The 25510-nt window shown below is 40.9% G+C and overlaps 2 protein-coding genes across 11 annotated transcripts in view; one reads left to right on the plus strand and one right to left on the minus strand.

Moving 5' to 3' along the window:
* Window positions 1-946: 946 nt before the first annotated feature.
* DCPH1 (damage control phosphatase 1) lies at window positions 947-14810 on the minus strand. Of its 3 annotated transcripts, none has more exons than XM_027083294.1 (5): window positions 14720-14810; window positions 12327-12432; window positions 11607-11851; window positions 6231-6396; window positions 947-2889 (listed from the first exon to the last, which is right to left on the minus strand). In XM_027083294.1, exons 1-5 carry the CDS (start codon window positions 14758-14760, stop codon window positions 2122-2124), a joined length of 1326 nt encoding a protein of 441 aa, XP_026939095.1. In that variant the 5' UTR covers window positions 14761-14810; the 3' UTR covers window positions 947-2121. The 3 variants fall into 3 exon arrangements, with proteins under 3 accessions (XP_026939095.1, XP_026939112.1, XP_026939105.1); XM_027083311.1 differs by lacking the exon at window positions 14720-14810 and adding an exon at window positions 14640-14661; XM_027083304.1 differs by lacking the exon at window positions 14720-14810 and adding an exon at window positions 14359-14618.
* RMND1 (required for meiotic nuclear division 1 homolog) overlaps window positions 14724-25510 on the plus strand; it is a 39967-nt gene continuing 29180 nt past the window's right edge. For 2 of the 8 annotated variants that reach the window (XM_027083264.1, XM_027083270.1), the window contains exons 1-3: window positions 14724-15289; window positions 16345-16566; window positions 20390-20907. In XM_027083264.1, coding sequence (XP_026939065.1) covers window positions 20404-20907 — 504 coding nt within the window. In that variant the 5' untranslated portion in view covers window positions 14724-15289; window positions 16345-16566; window positions 20390-20403. Of the gene's footprint in view, window positions 15290-16344; window positions 16593-18312; window positions 18362-18872; window positions 18976-20389; window positions 20908-25510 lie in introns of those variants that run through there. The other 6 variants (XM_027083260.1, XM_027083248.1, XM_027083258.1 and 3 more) reach the window with 6 other exon arrangements.

A 25510-nucleotide genomic window follows, 5' to 3' on the forward strand; every position in this document is an offset into this window, starting at 1 on the left:
CAGACGGAAAACAGATTACTAGTTGCCAAGTGCTGAGGAGAGGGGGCTGGGGAGTGACTACCAACGGGTGCAGCGTTTCTTTTAGAGAATGTAAAACTTTCCGAAATTAGACTGTGGTCATGGGGGCACAGCTCTGTGAACATACTGTACTAAAATACTGTACACTTTAAATGGATGAACTGTGTGTGAATTTTATCTCAGGAATGCTGCTTAAGGGCTTCCCTCGTGGCGCAGTGGTTGAGAATCCACCTGACAATGCAGGGGACACGGGTTCGAGCCCTGGTCTGGGAGGATCCTACATGCCACGGAGCAACTAACCCTGTGTGCCACAACTACTGAGCCTGCGCTCTAGAGTCCCCAAGCCACAACTACTGAGCCCGCGAGCCACAACTACTGAGCCTGCATGCCTAGAGCCCATGCTCCACAACAAGAGAAGCCACCACAATGAGAAGCCCGCGCACCACAAGGAAGAGTAGCCTCCGCTCGCCGCAACTAGAGAAAGCCCACGTGCAGCAACGAAGACCCAAAAGCAGCCAAAAATAAATAGATAAAAAATAAAAATTATTAAAAAAAAAAAAACAACTGGTTAAACTCCAAGAGGCCCCTCCCTCCTGCTAAATAAGCATTTTTAAAAGTGCCGCCTTGACTTCCTCTCCCATGGTGCCAACTTCTTGCTGGCTCTAGTTTGCTTCCTTGCTCTCTTTCTTGTAGGAGAGGGTGAACTACTTCCTCATAATCTCATGTTCTTAATAAAACATGAACATAGAAAAAAAATCCCATGCTTTGGAAAAAAGTAATGTATTATAGCATTGCTCCTGCTGTGGCTATGAAGTCAATACAAATGTACAATTGTCTTCTAGTTTATGGCAAGTGTCTACAAGTAATTCTCACGTGCTCAGTATTTTAGTAACAATGTTTAAAACAGGAACACATGTAGATGAGGAAATGAGTAAATCCAAAATGTGCAGCTTTATATAAACATTTTACCAAAACAATTTTAAGCACTTAGCAAGGGCACAGACTATCACTTCATTTAAGTGACATAATTTAACAACTGCTTGGACAACATCTATAATATACATTATGAGTTTCTTCATCATAAAGACCTCATTTTTAATCTTCCCTTCTTGACCTTCCCCCACTGGAAGATAAAACCAGTGAGATTTTCAGTAAAATTTACAATTCATTTTATTATTCTGGTGCAAGAAAACGTTCCCAGGTTTATTTCCAATTTCAGTTTCAAACCAAACTGACCTGAAACTTAGTCTTTAATAGCTGTGATCACCAATAAATGTGTAAGATTATAAAAGGTGAATTAACTCGTTGGTAGTACAAAGTCAATGCAGAAGAATCTTTCCTACCTAAAGCATTTTTTTTAAACTGTAGAGCAATCCCACTCATTTAAAACATTTATGTGTTAAAATAATATAATTCAGTTGATTATGGACATCACAAATAGAATTACTGTAAAAGATATTACATTTCTTCAAGTACTATTTGTTTCCTTCTGTTCAATTTTGTGTTTCCTACCATCCATTCTACAGGTCAATCAAAATACAAATGCGTGCAAATAATACAGGTTTTTGAAATGAAATAAAATTCAAGGAGAACAAAATTAAGAATTAACTTATGAGGTAAGTTTTACTTTCGTGTGTTCAGATATCACAGTTGTTAAGAAATGCCTCTCTTTACAAAGCATATTTAACATGTAAATATATCTTCACTGAGCCCTTATCTCTAGAGCCCAAAATCAAGTTGAGTAAAATTCCATGCCTCCTAGAATATTAAATACCATGCAGCACAGTATTTTTTAAAATGTTAACTTTTAAAGCAGAATTCACTTATATTTCTGCCCAATTGAAAATAAGTTCATTAAAACCATTTGAAATGATGCATTTAACTTGAAATAAGTTACTAAAATTCCAACATAAATGTAACTATCTGTAACCAGTGTAATCCACCTATCCCCAAAACAATGTAGCGGGGCAAAACGTTCAAAGGAGAAAGCATCAGTGTGTGTGTGTGTCAAAGAGCACTGAGAAGCCCACCTTCCCAGAGCTTTTCTGGGGATGAAGAGTGACTGTCAGATCTTCCTACCCAACTGAGAGTTCCTACAGCAAGTCAAAGCGGACCATCAAACTGAAATATTCCATATTTCCCAATGGTCAACCAGTTGGGCACAGAAGCTGTGAGTTGTTCACCTTGCCCAGGCTGCAGACCAACCTGAACTTCAGCTTTTAATGTTCTTATACTGCAGACAGGTGCAGGGTGGAAGCCATTCAAAGCCTCATGAAATGGAACGGTAAATTCCCATCTTCTGTCCCCCGTCAACTTCCTGTAATTCAAATCACCCTTAAATAAAATTAAATGTGCCTTTTGTAGTGTAGCATATAAGTCAGGAGCGACTTGAGGCATTGCACTGAATTCATGAGGCAGAGTCCAAAACATGTGATCGAGGTAAACCCATCTGCCCGTTTTAATATGGTTTTCCCAGTCAACCCCACATTTGGACACCCACTTATGATTAGAATGTTTTAGTTGTTTGATTATCCAGTTAAAATCATGTAGAGTAGTATCAGAAACAAACCATGGAATCGTTTTCCCATAAAAATGGATCTCAGTAGCCAGTTTAGAGGACAACAGTAAGTCAGCTAATACTAAATCTGTAACAAGTTCAAACCCAGAATTATCCAGAACAATATCCACTCGAGTAATAGCTGCTTTTCCTCTTTTTTTTTTGCAATTGCTAAGCAATGACCAAAGATGTTCCATGTCATTCACTAAAATGAAAGGTTTTAGGTCTTCCAAAGAATTTATTAAATTGATCTTCTGAGAAATAGTTTTCCCACCTGATAGAGACAGATCACACTTATTTCCCCACAGTGAAATCTGAAAAAGAAAAAGCACAAATCATTTACCCTTCTTTTGAATAACCAACAAAAACTCTATTACGTAGGATGTGATGGGAGGTGGGGTTGCTAAAAGTATTCATAAAATTCTTAGTATAAAATGTCCACCCAATCTACATTTTCTCTAAGTATACTGTATAAAAAAGGTAAAACAATGAAACTTTAGCCAGTATGCAATGAACTTAAGAAAAAAAACAGTTTGAATGATTTTAGCACTCACATCGTTTAATCAGAGTGAAAGTTTTTGCATCTTGCACATATTATTAGAACATGATCAGCTGCTGTAAAAATGAGGCTACAAAGTTTACTTTATAATCCAGAGTCAAGAGAAAATAAAAATTCCCCCATCCTGAGGACCTGGCAACTTTTCTGGGATTTAGTTCTCTCACTTGTAAAATAAAGAAATTGAACACGGTGATAACCAAAGATTCTTCCAACTCTAATAATCTATTATTCTACTTTGAAATACTCAAGTTTATTTTGTAGAAAATGGTATGTAGCCCCATTTTTTTAAGCTCTAACTAAAAGTACATGTTTAGAACTGTAGGCTCTAGAATCAGACAGACCTGGGTTCAAATCCTAGCATCTCCAATAAACAACCACTGGTAAATTAAGCTCTAAGGCTCAAATTTCACAACTGAAAAATGAGATAATAATAGCACTTAGCTCGTAGAGTCATTCTGAGTATTTGACATAATGCATGTAAGTAATGTACCCCAAAGCTGGCATACAGAAGTATTCAATAAATGTTAGCCCAAACAGGCTCTAGTATTCTGTGATTCAAAATAAGAGGAAAGTGCATGTTCCAACCAAGGATATTATTTTAAAAAGAAAGATAACTCAAGCGTCCAAATTTGATGAAGAAACATACAACGGCACACACGACGGCACTCTCCAGCTGAGGTCAGGGTCTCTGTTAGCCTATGGCACATTTCCTTCAGATCATCTTCCAGTGTGTAACTCTGTATTTATTTGTGCCATTATTCATTTATATTCCTTCAGGATTACAAGTTCAATGGCAACAAGGACTAGTCTGTTTTCCTCACCACCACATGCCCGGCATCTAGAACAGTGTTTGATGAAGTTGACACTGAAATATTTGTGTGAACAGCGGTGGAGTGCTGTGGCTTTTAAAAGCATCAATAATTCCCTAGAAACTAAGACACCTTCAGGCTTCCTGTAGGGAGGTAACCTGCTGGTCATTGTGAGCACTAATGGGGACAACTTTGGCTTCCTTTACGTGGGAGAAGAGGGGCAGTCTGGGGTAGCTGGCTGAACTACATGACAGAAGATAGATCAGTATGCTTTCTTCTTCACAGTTTATTATACTTACGGGACAAAGAACATATTCAAAGAAGATGATTTCCCAAAAGAATGGGCTGGCTAGGGGCAGCGAGTGACATGCTGATTTGTTTTTTCTTTTCTTTTCTAATTCTAAGCTAAGTATAATAGTGAGAGGGGGAAATAATACTCCGGTTTATTAGTTAACAGAACCATGACCACTTTTCTTCCAAACTCAAAATATGCCTTTCCTGCTTCATCATTCAGCTTACTCTGCTCGCCCTCCAAGTTTCATCAGGACTTTATCACATCCCACAACTATCAGCACATTCGGTAGCCTCTACTTTCAAGGTACATCCAGAATCTGGTGACATTTACCATCTCTGATGCTACCAACTTGGTCCAGTCTGCCCTCACCTGAGTCACTGTAGTAACAAATCTCCCCATTCCCACCCTTGTGCCTTCGGCCTGTCCTCGGAAGTAATCCTTGAAAAAAGTCATTTAATGTTACTCCTCTGGGCTTCCCTGGTGGTGCAGTGGTTGAGAATCCATCCACCTGACAATGCAGGGACACGGGTTCAAGCCCTGGTCTGGGAAGATCCCACATGCTGCGCAGCAATTAAGCCCGTGCGCCACAACTACTGAGCCTGCGCTCTAAAGCCCGCGAGCCACAACTACTGAAGTCTGCGTGCCACAACTACCGAGCCTGCGCTCTAGCGGCCGCGTGCTGCAACTAAGAGTTGCACTAGAATTTATTAAATTGATCTTCTGAGAACTAGAGCACTAGAGCCCGTTCTCCGCAACAAGAGAAGCCACCGCGGTGAGAAGCCCGCGCACCGCAACGAAGAGTAGCCCCTGCTCGCTGCAACTGGAGAAAGCCCGATCGCAGCAAGGAAGACCCAACGCAGCCAGAAGTAAATACAATAAATAAATTTATTTTTTTAAAAAAGTTACTCTTCTGAGCAAAACCCTCTAACAGCTTCCCACTTCACTGTGAGTAAAAACCAAAGTCCTCGCCTTTGCTCCGGAGGCAGCCTGGCTTCTGTGCAGCCGCGGCCCGCAGGCCCTCTCACCTCTGCTCCCCATTCCCTGAGGCCTCCCCGGCAGGGTCTCCCACACACCTGGCAGGCTCCCCGCTCAGGGCTCCGCAGGAAGCTCCACCCAGACGTGAGGGGACCCCCTCCTTCACCTGCCTCGGGGCCCGCCCCCCTCCTTAGCAGGCCCTTCCCTGGGGGCCAGGCTTAAAACTGCAGCTCCGCACCCCTCCCCCACCACTCCAGGTCCCCCTTCCCCGCTTTATGTCTCTTCCGAGCACTTTCAAACATCTCTTTATGGAAATGTTTCAAACGTCTTTCGGGAAATAAGGTCTGAGGAAACTGCTGGGTAAAACCACATACTTTCAAATAGTTCTGATTATAATGATATATTTTAAATTTGAGGATGTTTTGAATGAGAATTCAAAACTAAACTTAAGACAAGATAGATGAAGAAATGTAATAAAAGCATATGAAATAGGCCATGGGCCACCCGATTGTTTCCACCTGCTGATGACAACTGCACAACAGCTGTGCTCCACTCTGTGCCCAACACTTACAGGAACGAAGCTAGTTTAATTCTCAGGTCAAATTGCGAGGCACATAGTACCACCCTCAGTTAACCGATGAGGAAACTGAAGCTCAGAAACATCAAGTACCTTGCTTCAGGTCCAAACACAAGTAAGTGACACGGCCAACATTCAAAGCCAAGTCAGGCTGGGCCGATCAGATGACTGTGGACCTCAGTATCTCTCAAGAATGACAGAGCTATGAAGCCAGATGACTCCTGTGCCACTAAAACCTCCAGTGGGAGGAGAAGAAACTTCAAAACCCCTTTTCAGAGATTAAATGGATTTTCATCTCTCGAACAGATAATTATTAAAATGATAAAAAATGATCACTGATAACTTAAATGACAATATGTAAACATGCTTTGCTGTTAAACGTGTACCAGTTTATTTTTCAACTATTTAAATAAACTCAGGAGATTAATTATTATATTTACCTGAAGAACTTTAAAAAACTCATTTTTCAGCTGATTTTCATCTAGGTCTTCAATAGTTTTCATCAACTCTTGCAGGTGAGTACATAAAGCAATGATAGATTCCTGAGACTCAAAGAAATTTTGGTCTTTTAATTCTTTAAATATATCAAAGTCGTCGATTGGTGGACTAAAGTAGGAAAAAAGCATAAGTGAACATTTATATAACTACCTTTTTTTTTAATATTTGGGTAATTGCAGTTTATTAAAGGAAAGAGAATAGTAGCAGCCCATCTAAAAACTCACTGGTAATCTTTACTAGGTATAACATAGATCAAGTTACACAAAAATAATAATCAAGTTACACAAAATAAATCAAATTAAACAAATTATGCAAAAGTAAATCCCCACACTCATTTTAACTAATTGTCAAATGTTCCTTAATCAAATATTTTACCGGAAGCATTAAATAATTATAGGGACTGTATCTATAATTACTTACCCAGTGGGTTTTCAGGGCAAAAGGAGAAAAAGAAACAAAATTTCAAGACAATTGCTTTAGTTCAACAAACATTCTTTTGGGTGCTCAGGGTGGCCAGGTTCCAAGTAACAAACATATAAACAGAATAGTTGAATACAATGTAGTGATTACTAATAGAGTCAAATACAGATTATGGGAACCCAATGACTACTTGAGATAGATCAGACAGTATTAATGTAAATTTTATTATAATGACAAATTTTGATCAGTTATGTGTAGATTCTTAATTTTTTAGCAACTTTTACTCCCAAGTTGACTTTGACCAATGGTGATGTATGTGCCATGGCTACATCTTCATGTTGTCCAATGAGAGATCAAATAATATTAATACTGGCCTAAGAAAAACACAACTCAGAAGACAGAAATACTAACATAAAAGACTTTACAGAATCAAACATCAACAACATTCAGATCATCTGTTCTTCAAAATTAGCTACTTTTTCCATGGGTCTTCTACCTTAGGGTAAAAAGGCAATATGGCTGATGCAATGGGATTGATTAAAATCAAAACCAAAAACGTACCAGAATTTACACATCCAAATGATGGCTGCCTCCCTTCTCAGTCAGTCACCTTGGGAAGCTACACCCTTAGTCCAGGAATGTTGCCATTGCTCAAAGCACTTTTGGAATTCCTCTCTGGGGATTTTCTTCAGAACCTGTGGCACATTATTAAACGTCCTATCAGTGACAGTATACCTTCATCCTTTGGAGTTTAATTTGTTTTTGGAAACAGCCAAAAGTCACTCAGAGCAATTTCAGTAGAATGAGGCAAGTAAATCAAATGGAATAAAATATTTTTGATCAAAAATGAGGAGTGACTAAAAAATAATGAGACTAATCTTTTTTTGAGGTTTGTAAACTGGCTCTGAAAGAAGTTCCAAAGAATTAAAAGACGTTTTTAGCAATGGCAGCATTGCTGAAGTGAATCAGTCTCTCGAGGTGACTTAAAAGGACAAAACTTATTTGGGTGCGTGGGTTCAACTGCAGGGGTCAGCAGACTGCAGCTTGCAGACTCCCTCTGGCCCACCACCTGTTCTGTATGATCTGCAAGCTCAGAACGGTTTGCACATTCTTGAAGAGTTGAAAAAAATTTAAAAAGAAGATTTTGTGACACATGAAATTCAAATTTCAGGGTCTATAACTGATGTTCTATGGGAACCCAGCCATGCTCATTTACATACTGCCAATGGCTGCTTCGGCACCGCTAGAGCTGAGGAGCTGCAACAAAGACCACGTGTCCTCCAAAGCCTAAAAGATTGACTGTCTGGCCCTTCACATAAAAAGTTTGTGGACCCTTGTTCTAGTGCTTTATTAACAAATCCTTCATTAATTTAAAGTCACACCTCATGTTAAGAATGAGACTTGTTCCTTATATTTAAGAGAGCAAACTCACATAGCTATAAATGATTTCAGATTTTAAAACGTTTGCTATTTTAGAATCTACTATAGCTGTATATGTGTACACAATGACCCAGGGGTTCTCTCCTAGGTATATACGCAACAGAAACACACACGTATGTTCACCAAGAATATGTGTTCGAGTATTTGTAGCAGCACTCTTCATAATAGCCCCAAACTGGAAACTACTCAAATATCCATCAACAATAGAACAGGTCAACAGATTGTCATGTATTCGTATCAAGCAATGCTATACAGCAATGAAAACTAATGGTTTACAATTATACGCAACAGTATGGTGAGTCTCACCAATGTAATGCTAAGTAAAAGAAACCAGACACAGAACTACTTCCATAAAATTTCATTTAAATGAAGTTTAAAAACAGGCAAAACTAATGCAGGTCAGGATAGTGGTTACCCTTAAGGGGCAGTGATGGTGGTGACTAGAAGTGGATCCAAAGGGGCCTAAATTCTGCCTCTTGATCCAGGCACTGGGGACACAGCATGTTCTGGTAAAGACTACTGAACACTTAAGACATGTGCGCTGTTCTGCATGTATATCACACTTCAATAAAAGCTTAAAAATGTCTGCCATTTTCTCCATACTTTCATCTTTCAATATCTGAAGTATATTTACTTAATATATTTAAATTTTACATATGGCTAAGACTTTGAATCTTAATTTAGATTTGCAGATTTTCAACCATTTAACTCTAAAAAAAAACAAAATATACATCTTGACAAAGAAAATTAGAAGTATGTTTCAGTGTAAGGGGCAAAATCAACAGAAACATATCTTACAGCTAATGTGTGCTTTGGGATCCTGCAAAAGTTAGGAAGACCATTCTTTGGTCACTCTGGAGGCGTCACTGACACAGGATAGGAATTCTTCCTATAAGAGCCCTAACAAATTGGACACTTAAAAACTACCTCAGGGGTAGTGATAAATTAGGAGTATGGGATTAACAGATACAAGCTACTATACATAAAATAGATAAGCAACAAGGATTTACTACATAGCACGAAGAACTATATTCAATATCTTGTAATAACCTATAATGGAAAATAATCTAAAATATATATACACACACATATATATTTATCTGAATCACTTTGCTGTACACCTGAAACTAACACAATATTGTAAATCACTGTACTTCAATTAAAACAAACAAACTACTTCAGTGCTAGTTCTGCTGTAGGACAGCCTTTCTTTACACCGACCTGACACCTGAGTATGGTACAGTATCAGACAAATCCCCGGACCTTCAAGTATCTGCCACAGAAATCACCTTAGGAGAGCTCCACACCCATGGCTGACTAACACCCTCATTCCTGGAACTTAAAGCTGAATTTTGCCTCTACCCCTTTTATCAAGCTATTCTTGGACCAATGGGTTGAGCAGCACAGACTGGGCAGAGTCTCCCTGGGGCCTGGAAAGAAAAACTGATATGCTGGCCCCACCACAGACAAATTAAATCATCAGGATTTAATGTAACAATTTCCAAATCTGTATGTTTAAAAACAAAACAAGAAACTTTTCCCCAACTGGGTGACAAATGTGCAGCCAGGTTTGTAAGCTCCTGCCTTAGAGTTTTCATTCTCTGAACCTGATCCGCCTCTAAAATCAAACTCAGAAACAGCATTCCTTTTACCTTTCTAACTTCCAAACTCCACTAAGCCTGTTCAGGGTGCCACTCAGCATTTCAGCACTTCAGCAGCCTTGTCTAATACCATGGATATTTTCCAAAGTTATGAAACCATCACCCAGAACGTCAGACTAACCTTAGTCCCGGAAAGATATCCAAATGTACTACTTGTTTGAGGGCTCTAATCCAATTTACACAGACCAGGCTCAAATACTGGCTCTACCATTTACTAACCTTGCAGCCCTGGGCAAGTTACTAATCTCTTTGAGCCTCAGTTTCCTCCACTGTAAAATGGAAATCATAATACCTATACTTCACTGGGCTGCAAAGTAACTAGAACGGAGCTGCTGTTCAATATATGACAGTGCCTAGTGTTTGCTATAGTCTTTTGCTTGGATCTGTCAGCCAGAAAATGTGCTATCTTTTTAACATTATATTCTGCTTTTAAAGCACAAGACCTAAAATATACTTATTCAGCAAATACAAAAACTTTTGACTTTAAAATAATTTATAAAGATGATAAAATAATTTATAAAGATGAAGACAGAAAAAAAATAGTGAATAGACTCAAATTTACACATGTTCCCCAAAGTCATCTTTTTTTTTTTTTTTTCTTGCGGTATGTGGGCCTCCCACCGCCACGGCCTCTCCCGTTGCGGAGCACAGGCTCCAGACGCGCAGGCTCAGCGGCCACGGCTCACGGGCCCAGCCACTCCGTGTCATGTGGGATCTTCCCGGAGTGGGGCACGAACCCGTGTCCCCTGCATCGGCAGGCAGACTCTCAACCACTGCGCCACCAGGGAAGCCCCAAAGTCATCTTTTTATTTTAATAGTAGTGCTGGTTTAATCGATTGTTTACAATTATCCTATGCTATGTTTAGGAACAGATACCAAAGGATTCCTCTTATTCAGCAAACCTGTATTTCTGTAACCTGTGAGCTAAAAGAATGATCCATATTACACTTTCTTCTGCTCTACAGGTCAGTTCTCTGTCAGAATTTTCCTCGGAAAAATTAAATTAGTATAAACAAACTTATAAAAAATTATTTGGGGGACTTCCCTGGTGGTCCAGTGGTAAAGAATTCACCTTCCAATGCAGGGGATGCAGGTTCGATCCCTGGTCAGGGAACTAAGATCCCACATGCCGTGGGGCAACTAAGCCCGTGTGCCCCAACTACTAATCTCACACACTCTGGAGCCTGTGCGCCACAACTAGAGAAGAGAAAACCTGCACGCCACAACTGGAGAGAAGTCTGCGCGCCACAATGAAGATCCTATGTGCCGCAACTAAGACCCAACGCGGACAAAAAAAAAATTAATTATTTTAAAAAATTATTTTTTTCTAATCTAGCTGTTAAATAAAGAGCTAAAAATTATTAAGATAGTGCATAAAACAATATAGTGACTCCTTTCACCAAATAATTCTCACATATTATCTATTTTTATAAACAAAACATATGCTTACTTTGTCCTGTCTTGATTTTTTATATAAATAATTATTTCAAATTAACATTTTCTGCTCAATAAGTACATTTTGTTTTACTCTACAAATAAGTAAGTTTTTATAAGGATTTTTATATCTGAATATCCTATTCAGATATTCAATCTTAGGTCTCTTCTGGGCAAGTGGATTGTAATTGCCAAGAATGTATTAGAGCAATAACATTTGCAGAAATTTCCAATAGTGCCATTAATATCTGTTGAACTGAATACAGGCTTCTACTGGTTTTTATTTTAAAACTTACCATTTTATAATTTTTAAAAAAGCACAAATTATCTAAAACATTTGTTATTTGATGGCTATATACTTACCTTTGGATAATTGCTTCATGAATTCTTCGATACATGTAGCATTCTACAAACAACCACGGTGAGAGAAACCACCTTGGTTTTCCATTACTTTCATTTAAAAGGCTCTGTTGATATTCTAGGTACTGATTCCATAGGTCAGTATCAACAAACTTCTCAACCAAAGGAACAATTGGTTTATCTGTTTGCAATTCATTCCGTAATTTAGAAAGAAGAGAAATTGCTTTCTTTTCAGCTTCCAGGCCTTTCTGCAGAAATACAGGGGGGAAAAAAATACACACACACACACACACACACACACACACATATATATGAATAGTTTACATGTAATTAATTTATATATAAGTATTTCATCTACAAATATAAGTATATATGTACACATATATATCCATAATTCCTCTAGGGTAGCAAATTTTTATGTAACTAAATTTAAGAAGGAAAAAACTAATACATTTCAAAACTACATTTTATGTCTTTCAAAAACTATTATAAACATTTAAATTCTTAAAATTAAAATTAAAATTCTTAAGTTGAAAAATCAAAGAACAACACAGATCTCATATCAACATTATGTTGCCTTATCTAGCCTGCCTTTATTTTTTTAAGTTTCACCATATGAATTTATCTCCAGGTGGAATGACCATTACCACAGAGGGAAAACTGTTTATTGTGTTTCTGTTAGAGTTAACCAAAAAAGAATTAATGTTAAAACACAATTCTTACCTCTCCATGTTTCTCGAAAAATTCACTTTTATGTCGATGCAATGTATCAATAGCCTTGGTTAAGATCTGTGGTAATCTGTCTTTAACTGTAAGATATGCAAATGACCTAGAAAAGAGTCATATACACAGTATATTACTTAGTAGCATTAACATTAGAAGGCTGGTCATCTTTCAGTTTCTGGAACACCTCATTTAAATTCAAATTCCTTCTCATACAAGCCCTGTAAAGTAAACCAGCATTGCCCAACTCCTACAGTAACACAGGAAAATCTGAAAACCTCTCTGGTATATCGTAAAAGCTAAGCACTCTTTGTGCCTCAAATTCCAGGCTCTACCCTGGAGTCCACTTAATCTTTCTTATCTTTCTCATTGTATTCCTTTTATTTTCCTTAATCGGAAACCAATTTAACAATGGGATAGGACAGAAAAAGAGTTATCCTAAAAATCAAACAGGTTTTCCTCCTCGGTCTATTACTTACTAAGCGACTTCTACTTAGAAAGATGAATGAGGCAATGGATGGAAAACTGCCTGAAAGACTTTACTGTGCCAGAAAAATATAATGAAAAATATTTATGAACCTGCTTCTTTGTCTATACTCTTAGCCAACTTAATTCTTTTCTAAGGTTTTTCTTGCTGCCTTCTTTACCTGCCTAATAACTCCTTCCATCCTCTCTGCCCCTAAACAAAATTAAGGCAGATTACCCTCTTGCTCTCCCAACCAGAAAATTAGAGATTTTCAAAAAGTGTCAAAGAATGAAGAAACCTGGAGAGGAACAAAACTTGAGTATACCTGAATCAAAAATTAAAGATACTCTTGACTTTAGACATGCAAAAATCAAGGGTTACCGATTATCACTGTATGTTTAGTTTAAGGACATACATGATTCGGTTAGAAAAAAGACTTTAGTACTGTGCAGTTTTTAGATAGAAAGCACAAAACTTAACTGATCAGTTCATGTATATCTTCAGATCACCAGAGACAAAGTAAAAATGAAGAAAGTTGGAATACTTCTGCCCAAATCTCCTATTCTAGCTTTAATGTGGGATCATGACACTACTAAAAACTCAAAGACCTTACTGCAATTTTTAAAAATAGGGTTATATACCCTGAGTATTTTTTCAAGAGGCTTCCTCAAATGTTAACCATAAAACTCAAAAAAATAGCAAGAAAATAGGAAAAGTGCTTTCTGATTCTGTGGTGTTTTACAGTGAGTAGGTTTTAATATGCATAGTAACTGCTCTGATCAGAATTTAACTTTTAACAATTACTACTAATTCCTTGGGAGAAGAGAAAGAATATTCAATCAATTGACACTTGAATTTTCCAAGGCAGCAGACACGAAAAGAAGTGCCAGTCCTTTGAGATTTTACTTAACTGGAAAATTAGTCTATTTTTCCAGCTAGTAAATTTCCTCAGAGGCTTCCATCTCTAAGGGTAAGGTCTCAGGTCTAGGACTTGCGTGAGAGCAGAGATGCCTAGGACTCAAAATTTAAGGACGCAGACACTCCCTATATTTGCCTGAAGGTGAGCACATGCTTAAATTCTGGGACATTGGCCTCTCTGGCCTCAATCTACTGCCGGTACAGTCAATTTCTTCCAAGTGCTCTTGTGTTTTGCCATCTTTCGCAGTAAGGACATATTTCAAATATAAATTGGGCCTCTCAATTTATACAGAGAGATATAATTTTATAGAATCTATAACATGACGCCTAAAACGCAAGAAGGTACAGGCACTTGTTATAGTGGGATTATGAATTAATCTGGTCAGCAATAGGAAGAAACACATTTCTCGACAGATCTCAGATCCCTAACTTTTGCAGACAACTTTAACCCCCCCAAAGTAGGTTTATCAATTAAAATATGATTAAAGCCACGCGCTGCAACACTCTGAAAGGAGGCATACACTTTCAAGACAGTCATGCGTAAGTTTAAAAAAAAACCCAAAACCAAAAAAATAACCGTATCGAACCACTTGAAAGACACGTTAACTGATTCACATTAATAGAAGACTATCAAAACCCCTGAACCACCATTGTAGAGAGAGGTGGGGGTAAGCGGAGATTTTCAGTCGTGGTTCGCAATCCGTTCCCGTGTAGGCAGGGAAGAAGCCACGAATCAGCGTAAGGAAGAAGCTGCAAAGCCGATCCGAGCCTGGAGCCCGGAGAGCAGCCGCCTAGCCCTCGCCTCCCCGCGAGCCGTTAGAAACCGAGGCACCGCCCCCGGGAAGCGGAGCCCGGACAGCGGGATGGAACTCGCTGGCGGCGGGGAGCAGGCGCCTCCGGCCCGCCGCTGCTTCCCCGCTGGTACCCACAGGTTCCCGACGAGGCCCAGCTCTCCGCAAAAGTGGGGAGGAGGAAAAGGAGCGGAGCGGGCGAGGAAAGCGACACGAACCCTACGTCCCGGGCCGAGAGAGACACCGGAGGCCCCGCCATCGCCTTCCGCGCTCCCCACGCCAACGCTCGGGTTTCACTCGCCGCAGGAAAGGAGGCGGTGCAGGCGCGGGGGAGGAGCTGAGAAAGGGAGGGATGTGGATTAAAAAACTGCTTTTGAATGAAGAAACTTTATTTGGTGCCAGTAGAAGAGAAAAACAATGGCCGAGGACGCGGAGATCTTCCGGGGACGAAGGCGGGGACTGCTGAGGGCAACGAGAGAAGCGGAATAAGGAAGTGGGCGGAAGGCGGAAGCAACCAGGGACCGGGACGTCGCAGGGACCAGGGAGCGGATAAGGTCGCGGCAGCACGGGTCACGTGCTCCGACGGTCACGTGGACCGGGCGGCTTACGCTCCGCTGGGCCAGGAGTCCTGTGCGCCTGCGCAGTGTCGGGCGCTGGGCGGGGCGCTAGGTCGGTGTTGGGACTGGCTGCGGGAGCGCAGGACTGCAGCCGGTACTCTGTCTCTTGCCTGCGGCGGAGGCGCAGGAGCGTGCGCCTTTGGCGCGTCTGTCTTTTCTTCCCGCGGAGAGGTTAGTGCACTACTTTGTTCTGGGAGCTTGTATGGCCTCGCACAGCGGTCCGCCCTTTGCTCCCCGCCGCCCTGAACGTCTCACGTGTTTCACCGGTACCCCGGAGGCCACCTGCCTATTTCAGTGATCTTTGGTCGATTTAGCTGGGAGTGAAAAGCACTCCGTCCATACCCACGTAATGAACCCTTTGAGCCAGTGCATAGCGGTAACTGCAAAGATAAAATAATTTTGAGCAGCTTAAGGAATTGGAAGGCGTGCTCCAGAGATTAGCGCCGCTTATCCATTGACTTATAGCCTAGTTGATACAGATTACTTAGTTGGTATGTTCTTAAAAAGTAGAAAATGTGTCCAAGAACTGAGTAGCTGCCTTGTATTTCATTCAAAAAATACGAGTTGAATACCTGCTGTTTGCTGGGCACTCTGGTTACAGGAGACACAGCATGAACAAGAGGCAAATCTTTATCCTCAAGGAGCTTAGGTGCTACAGGAGAGAGACAAAGATCTCCTTTCCTCTTGTTTTTTTCCCTGTAGCGTTGTGACTATTTAATGTATATTTTAGTGGTTTACCACGTGTATTATCTCTCACCCCCACTGTGATGTAACTTTCAAAAGATAGGGATTTTCGTCTATTTTATTTTCAGCTGCATTAGCAAGTAGGACAATTTCTGTCACGTGGTAGGCACTCAGTTCATAATTTGTTGTGTGAGTTAATAAATTAAGAACACAACGTGTTTGCAAGTGATGTTAAATGCAATGGAGAAATAGTGGAGGAAGCTAGAGTGTGGGTGCTGGTGTGCGTTTTAAATGAAGTGGTCAGGGAAGACTTCACTGTGTAGGAGACATTTGAGCAAAGGTCTGAAGGAGGTGAGGGAATGAGGCTTACAGACACCCGAGAGAAGAGTATAAGGGATAGTAAGTACAGAGATCCAGAGACCAGAGTGACTGGAGCAAAATGAGCGAGGGGAAAAAGCTGGAGGAGATGTCAGAGTGGTGATAAAGGGCAGAGAATGGAGGGCCATGTAGTCTATCTTAAGGTGTTGGGTTTTTATTTCAAGTGAAATGTGAGGCCATCATCAGATTTTATGAAGAGGGAAGATGTAATCCGATTTGAGTTTGGTTGCTGTGTTCAGAAGAATCTGAAGAACAGAAGCTGGGAAACCAATTCGGAGGCTGCGACAATAATCCCTGGGAAGGACAGCAGCTTGGACCAGGATGGTGGCAGTGTTGGTGGTGAGGACCAGTCCGAACAAAGCCAGTGGGATTTGCTGACAGACTGGGTATGGAGAAGGAAGAGAAGAATAAGGTGGACTGCAGGTTTGGGGCCTTGGCAAAGGGAAGGATGTAATTGCTATTTTATGAGTGGGGGAGACTGGGAAGAATAGGATTTGCGGGAAGATTTCAGAAGCTCAGTTTTGAGCATGTTACATTTTTCATGCTCATCAGAGTAGTTTAGGGATAAATATTTGCTATTCATCAATTGTAGGTACTATATAAAACTATGAGATTGGGTGAGATCACCAAGAGCTGAGAATAGAGAAGAAAGGTGGCCCAAATACTGAGCCTTGGTACATTACATTCTTGGGATGGGAGACGAGCAAAAGAGACATCCTACCCATGAGGTAGGATGAAAATGGCCAGCGTGGTATCCCAGAAACGAGTGAGGGAGTAGGGTGGAGTGATCAGCTGTATCACATGTTGCTGGTCAGTCAGGTAAAATGAATACTGAGAAGTGACCACAGGACTTATAAATGTGGTGGTCATTGCTGGCCTTGACAGATGGGCTTTGGTGAAGTGACAGATGAAAGCCCAATTGGAGTGGGTTCAAAAAAAATCAGAGAAGAGGAGATGGAGAGAGGCAATAAAACTCTAAAAGGAAAGGAGCTCAGAGAACAAGTGTAGTATATGGAAGGGAAGATGGGGGTCGGGGAAGAGTTGTTTTTATAAGGTGGGAGAAATCAGAGCCTAGTTGTATGCTAATAGGAATGTGTCAGTAAAAAGGGAAAAATAAATAGCATGGGAGAGAGAGGGGAGAAGGGCTTAACTATGTCTTCTGTAGGCAGGGAGGGAAGAGACTTGGTGTGCAGACAGAGGACCTGGCTGTAGATGGGACCACGGGCGCCTCATCTGTAGCAGCAGAAGGGAAGACAAAGTATATGGGCACAAAAGCAATAGGTGGGCAGGTGGATGATGGCAAGGGCTGGTGGAAGTTCTCTCCTGATTATTTGTGTTTTGTCAACCAAAGCGGAAGCAAGGTCGTTATTGAGAATGAGAAAGGAGGAGGCGTTGAAGGTGTGAGGAGAGAGCAAAAAGTAAAATATAGTATGGAAGTACAGTATTTAAGATCGTTGAGCGACATGAAAGGCCCACCTGAAGTGAGTGGTCATGATTTGAAAGTGAGACCAGATGGTTGTTGGTTGGTTGTCCGTCTCCAGCCACGTTGAGGTGCAGGAGTCCAGGCATAAGTTAGGTGAATTATATTTAATTCACGTTGAGGTTTTGCCACGTGGGTATGTGGAAGAGTGGGGTACAAGGGATTTGAGGTCCATGGAATATAACTAAGTGTGGACGAAGTGGGGAGTGAGGGACAGTGAAAAAGTGGTTGGATCATTGAATTGTAGGTCCTGTTGGGGTTGAAGAACTGTTGGAATTGGGTGATAGAAGGAGTGAGGCTGAAAGATCAGAGGTGGTGTTTGGAGAGTAGAATGCTTGAAATTGAGAACATGAGGTTGCAGATATTGGTAATGACAGGTCTAGAGCAGGACCCTCCAACAGGAATACGATACAAGCCACACACGGCATTTTAAGTTTTCTAGACACTTTAAAAGTAAAAATTAAGAGGTGAGGTTAATTTTTTTTTTTTTTTTTTTTTTTTTTTGCGGTACGTGGGCCTCTCACCGCTGTGGCCTCTCCCGTTGCGGAGCACAGGCTCCAGACGCGCAGGCTCAGCGGCCATGGCTCACGGGCCCAGCCGCTCCGCGGCATGTGGGATCCTCCCGGACCGGGGCACGAACCCGCGTCCCCTGCATCAGCAGGCGGACTCCCAACCACTGCACCACCAGGGAAGCCCAAGAGGTGAGGTTAATTTTATTTAGCCCAATATATCTAAAAATATTATTTCAACAAGTAATCAATATAAAAATTATTGAGATATTTTACTTTTTGTATTAAGTATATAATAAAAGGTACCAAAAAAATTATTTTTTAAATTTTATTGAGCCACATTTCAAGTACTCAGTAGCCGCAGGTGCCTAATGGCCACGATGTAGCTCGGAGCATAAGACCCTGGGAGTGAGTGGCTAAGGGAGGATGGAAGATGAGATCACTCGGGGTGGGGGGGATCATGCCCCCCACCAATCTGCACGGATGTAGACACCATCGAGAAATATGACAAGGGCAATGCGGAGCACGGAAATTCGGTACCCAAAATGTTATATAAAGCTCTTAGTGTAATTAAAAGTGTAGTGTGTTTTTATCTTTAAATTTAGTCTGTGCAATTAAAATTTCACTTTTCTGAGATGTGTTCCAGTTTTTAACAAAGCCTAAATAATTTTGTGTGTGTGTCGGATACCTTAAATGCTACCCCTCTGTTTTTTTCTCAGCAAAGATAGAAAGCACACTTGTTTGTCCTGTAGCTTTTACATTCTTTGTCCCAGCCTCTGTGTGAAGGCAAGATTTAGAGCTTGGAGGTAAGAATTTCCTAGAAGAGAATGGAAGAATCCAGACCTGTGTAAACAGATTCCTAAAATATTGTATAATTAGGTTCTGCAAAACCCACTGGTTCAACTGGCAGGTAATAGTACTAACTAAACGTGAACTAAAATAGCTAGTTGGACTGGAACTAAACAGAGAATTCCAACTTTTGAAGATATTTTGAAAGCAGCAGGTTCTACCTCCTAAATATCGCAGTGACTCATCCTTGCCCTCATCCTCTTATTTTATTTATTTATTTATTTTTATTTTTTTGCGGTACACGGGCCTCTCACTGCCGCGGCCACTCCCGTTGCTGAGCACAGGCTCTGGCCGCGCAGGCTCAGCGGCCATGGCTCACGGGCCCAGCTGCTCCGCGGCACGTGGGATCTTCCCGGACCGGGGCATGAACCCATGTCCCCTGCATCGGCAGGCGGACTCTCAACCACTGCACCACCAGGGAACCCCCTGCCCTCATCCTTTTAGAGGGAGATAATATATATTCAGTGGTTACAGTGTTGTCTCTAGAACTGGAAAAGCCTGGGATTTCCTTCTGTCTCTGCATCACTGATTGTAAGCAGTCAGCCTCCCTAAGCCTCAGTTTACCCTGGGAAGTACCTCACAGGATTGTCGTGAGGTGAAGCAGAGCGCTTGCTGGGTACAAAGTACTCAGAAAGCAATGTCTTAGTGTCTCTCAGTTCCTCCTCTAAGTTTTAACCAAGGATATGTTTCTTGAATGTACTTTTGACCATGTGAGTCTCACATGAAGAGCTCCGACTTCCCTCTCCTATAGAAACTTTAGGACCAGTGCTTAGGATGCAGCCACAGGCTCCTGTTCAGCCCTCAGCTGCTGCTGCAGCTCACGCCTGGCTCCCCTGAAGTTGCATCCTGTTTGTCAGGTGAACAATACGGTTTACCTGCGGTGTTCGCCTTGCTGATCCCTCTGCCCTTTTGAAACCCGATTCAAACATCACCTCTGATAGGCACCAATAATTGTCTGTTGCTTTAAGGTGTTAAAAAAATGACATGTGTTTAAAGGACAAATAAACTACTTTTTTTTTTGGTTTGGCCACGCCGTGCGGCATGTGGGATCTTAGTTCCCAGACCAGGGATCGAACCCTTGCCCCCTGCATTGGGAGCGCAGAGTATTAACTACTGGACCGCCAGGGAAGTCCCTCAATAGCTTTATAGTCTTATAACCTTCCAGAAAGAAGGCTAAAGGTTGACTAAAAGAGAGGTGGTGAAAATACTTGTATGTATTTTTTTAACCTCATTCTTTTACTAGGCTTAAGTTAAGATGTATCTATTTTGCAAATTGTTTTACAGAAATATACCTGTTACCTGGGAAAACACTATATACTTTTTAAACATTTTTTATTGAAAAACTTGAACTTTGAATTCTTTTTCTTTTAGCTTGAGATGTGGTAATGCCAGCCAGACTTCTCAGGTCCTTGGCCAGATCTCACTATATTTTATCAGAAGCGTGTCAGTGCCAAAGACTTGTTCATCGAACATTAAAACCACTTGAGGAATTTGAGACCACAACATGCAACACCCTGACAAGAAGTCAGAACGTGAATTTCTTCTTTCCTGATACAGCAGCTGTTGGTTTGAATAAGTCCCAGGTCCTGGAAATGAACCGGAAAATATCAAATACAAATGTACTCTCTCCATTAAACACCGCATGTTACCAAGATGAAAAAGAGCACCTTCCAACCAGGAACTCCCTTGGTACTCATAGGAAAGTGATTCACAAACCAAATCTGTTAGGTTTTAAGTGGTTTATAAAAATACTGAAGAGACATTCCTCATCTGTGTCAACGGAAACACTTGTTTCTAAACAAGACTTTCCGCAAATCAAGAGACCACTGAAAGCATCAAGGACCAGGCAGCCATCCAGGACCAACCTTCCAGTTCTGCCTGTGAACAAGGTAAAAACACTTGTGGTGGTGGCACCTCTGTTCCCTAATAATCACTCTGAACCCCTGTGGATCCCACCCCAGCCTTACTACCAACATAGGAGAGCCAGCCATCAGCTCAGCACTTCTTTCAGGATCTTTGAAGCCTAATAGTAAAACCTGTCATCTCCAAAGGGAATCAACATCTTAATTTTAGGAATTAGTGGTACATATAAAGGCAAAGTAGAGGCAATTAAATATAAAAATGTAGTTTATGAAAGGATTAGTGGCCTAAAGAAATTTTGGAAAAGACTAGTAGTAAGTCCATTCTAGGAACAGTGCTATAAAAAGCCCCCATTTTTAAAAAAAAATCAAACTGTAGAAATTCTGTATTAAATTAAAAAAATTTTTGTTCCATTAAGTATGCAGACAGGTATACATTCATTAGCCAATGGTGACTGCATGGGAGGGGGTGGTGAAAGGACATGGCGAGGTGGAATCCAAAAAGCAGAGTGAAGGTTTTTGCTTTTTTTTATCATTTGAAGGTTGAAGTGGTTGTTTTCATTCACTGTTAAGAGGTTTATGGGAAGTTCTCCACTACAGTTCGCATTTGCCCACTAAATGATAAATATTTAAGGTCAGGATGAAGCCCTTTGGTAACCTGTGTATCTCGCATGTTACTTGAAACTGTGCCTTATACTTAATAAATGTTTATTAAACAGGAAAGGATAGAAGAGAAGCAAAGGGACCTTTGATGTCTGTAGCCATCAACATTAAAGGTAGGAATGTCAAATATTTAACACTTGATGAAGCCTTCTGAATCTATCAGAAAACAGGTTATACTGTCGATCTTACAATCTCGATTCTGAGAAGTAGACCTTGAGAGCGTTTAACTTGTCCTGTTTTTGGTTTTGTTTACTGCGTGGTTGACTTCCTTTAAAAAGGTGTACAGGCCTTCACGTCTTGTCCTCAGGTTGTGAAGCTAGGAGTTGGTTAATGACTTTTGTTTTGGATTCTAGCTTTTTTTACATTCTTGTTTGGTTTCCTCGAACCCACGATATGAAGGATGGGAGTTTTGGATGCATTCTGCTCTCACCCCTTTCTTTCTAGCTCTTGAGTGTTTAATTATGTTGTTTATTGTTGTGATCCTCTGGGAAATGTAGTATTTAAGTGACGGAGATGAAAGTAAGTGTAAAAACTTGAATTCACAGCAGATCCAAAAAAGAGGAGGACCAAGTCCCTTTTTCCTTGCGTTACATCGAGCAGTGCAGAGCAGAATCCAGCTTCTTATGAAAGGCTGGTGAGGTCAGAAATGGCACCTGTTCTTGTAGTTGTCGGTTGTAAACTGTCGAAGAGGCATTATTGCTTTGGGCTGTCTGTAGACTTGAAAGCAGTGTTCCTGGGTTCCGTTTTTTATTTTTCTTCAGGACTTTTTTCCTTTCTGCTTCCAGGAAAGGATTTGAAGTAGATTGTCAAAATTTAATAAGTTTCAAATGAGATAATAAAAGCATTACATTTAAAATAGAGCAAGCAGTTGATATGAACAGAGAAGTAAATATTATCAGATATCTGATACGAGTAATCTAGTTGAATATTTAGTTCCGCAAAGCCCAATGATTAAAGAAAGGCAGGGATACTCCTGGGTTGTACATTTTTTGTTGTCTAACAAGAAAAAAAGAAAAACATAAGAATGTCTTACAAGAAATAACTTTTTCTATCACCAAACTTAAGGAGTCATTTATTTCCTGGGTCCTGACATAGGACATGTTATGTAACGTAATAGCTGTGACTTCAGTTGGAATTCCGCGAAAACAGAAACAGTATGTCATTCCTCTGGAAGCACAGGAAAATAATAGACAATCTTTTCTATTTCTGAAGGCATTTTGTAAGTGACCTGAGGGAGTATGATTTTTGGAACATTATTTTCTAATGATCTTACAGGAGAACACAGTCTTGAGGTATAACGAGGTAATATATGCCCAGGGCTGAAGACTGGCTTTTATCTGTCCCGAATAGAGGGCCCCTCCATTTCCATGTGGGCATCATGGGGCTGGCGAGTCCCCTTTGGTGGTAAAGCCCTTTCCTCCCCTCTGGACTGAGTCAGGAAAGGACTCTACTTTGTACCAGAAAGAGGTACCCTTTGTCTCATTCCGCACGTGTGCACCTGAGCTCACCCTCTTACCTCTGCCACATGGCATGCACTTGGAATTGACGGAGTGAGGCCACTCACCCTCTATATTAGAATCAAGTCTTCACCTGATTCCATTTGTAGAGATCATAACCTACTGAGATATTCAGCCCACACACCGTTGGCTCATCACTTACCATGGCAGGGCCAGTGCTGCTTGTTGGCCTGTCCTGTCTTTGAGGAGCACAATGCCCGAGGGTAAGGACCAACCTCTGAGCAGCGTGCAGGCTTGCAGAGGAGGCAGGGTGCTGGGACGCCCAGCAGTAGTTTGCAGGCTCACACCACAGTGTGTAGTAAAATTAACCAGTGGGCTGTTAATAGGTTTGGGTTTTTTTTGGTGTGTTTGATGAAACAGAATAGAAAGTATCAATGCATTACTCATGATAAAGGTAAATATTGTTCCGTGAAGCTTTTGTGTCGGTTATTGGTGTGGGTGTCTGTGTGTGTGTAGGTACTGTGTATGTGAAAGGGTTTCTCACCATGGGTTGTAGTCAGAAAGGTTAAAAGCTAAAGCTTTATACTAGTAATGTAAAATGCATCTGTGTTTTCTAACTTTTGCCTATAATCTGTACATAACAGGAAAAACATGCATTTTTTCCCCTTAGTAATATAGAAGCAACATTATTGTAATGCACTAATTTCTTGTTTTAGTAAAAGAACACGAATAAAAATAAACTTTCTTTTTCAGGAAAAGTATTCTGTCAGAGTATGTGTTGCTCCAAAACAAGAATCATATATAAATTTCTAGCCCCATCTGCTGGAATATGTTTTCTGTGGCCAGAAAAATGAAACATACTGAAACATGGTGGTTTTCTTGGCTTTGGTTTTGTTTTGTTTGGGTTTGGGTGGTTTTCTTTTAACATTTTAAAATAGAAAGGCCTAAATTTAAGTCTTAAATCCAATAACTATTTTAGGTTGGTTTGGCACATTTATTTAAGAACAAGTTGTTGATCCCCATGCTAGAACCTGAAATTTGGTATATATTTATATTTAATGCTCAAAAAATAATGGTTCGTTATAAAAATCCAGAAAAAGACATGTCTGAAGATGAAAGCTTCTTGCAGAGTAACAACATCTTTAAATAATAGGGGGAAAAAATGCAAAGATGACACACACTCTTTCCCTTTACTAAGTGGATTTAAATACAATCTTGAAATTGAAAAACAAAGGAAATAAAACCCAAAAAAGATATTTCTAACAAGTCAAATTGGAAAACCTTGTGAATCATCTATTCACAGAAGATTCATAACTTAAACAGAGACTCACATCCCAGATGTTTAAGGAGGATACAGAAAGTAGTGTGGCGAGCCATGTAAGTTATGTAACGTAGGCTAAACCAAATAAGCTGTGAGACATTGGCTAGGACTCTGAGCCAAACTAAACAGGAGATGGTGAGAGAAGGAAGGGTGACCATCTTCAGAAAATCTGCAAAGATCCTTGGAATGACTAAGTTAAAAACAAATTGTGTTTAAAAATTTATAACCTGACTCTTTGGAGCTCAGCATATATTTTCTCATGGAAGTAGTGGTTGAATGCTTTGACTTGTTCCTTTTTTTTTTTTTTAATTTATTTTATTTATTTATTTTTGGCTGTGTTGGGTCTTCGCTGCTGTGCGTGGACTTTCTCTAGTTGTGGGAAGCAGGGGCTACTCTTTGTTGCGGTGCGCGGGCTTCTCATTGCAGTGGCTTCTCTTGTTGCGGAGCATGGGCTCTAGGCACACGGGCTTCAGTAGCTGTGGCAGGTGGGCTCAGTAGTTGTGGCTCGCGGGCTCTAGAGCGCAGGCTCAGTAGTTGTGGCGCACGGGCTTAGTTGCTCCGTGGCATGTGGGATCTTCCCGGACAAGGGCTCGAACCCGTGTCCCCTGCATTGGCAGGTGGATTCTTAACCGCTGCGCCACCAGGGGAGCCCGACTTGTTCCATTTTTGAGAAGGTAAAATAGTGTAAGTTTTTTTAGCACAGATGGGCCTGATCAGTAAGAAAGATGATGGTGAAGCAGGCACGAGCCAGGGAGTGGGAGGGACTGCATCGGCTGGAGAATCACGCCCCGCCCCCCGTGACCCTGGTCAGTTACTGCTAGATCTTCTACTGGAGCGAAAGATGGTGGAAATCTGGATTTTGTGTCAAATGGCCATTTATTGTTGATAGTTTGTTCAAATCTTGAAAACACTATGTGGGTCAGCTCTTGAGTTGGATAGTTGTCTGGGCTGCCAGTTTACGGCAATGTTTCTAGAAATGGTCGGCAATGCCGTTTCTAGTACAGTTGGGAAAACCCTCCGCTGGACTAGCTGTCGACCTTCTCCTTATCTCCTGTCTTCTCCTTCGTGCCGCCTTCTCTTCCCACTCCAGCCTAAACTAAGCATGTCAGCTCTAGCAGCCCCAGAGTCACTCTGACATGCAACCTAATGCAGTGGGATTTTGCTTAGCAAACTTGAGTAAGTTTGTCAGCTC

Source organism: Aethalodelphis obliquidens, unplaced genomic scaffold, assembly GCF_003676395.1.
Source record: "Aethalodelphis obliquidens isolate GAN/ISIS:26980383/991018 unplaced genomic scaffold, ASM367639v1 scaffold3, whole genome shotgun sequence".
NCBI lineage: Eukaryota > Metazoa > Chordata > Mammalia > Artiodactyla > Delphinidae > Aethalodelphis > Aethalodelphis obliquidens.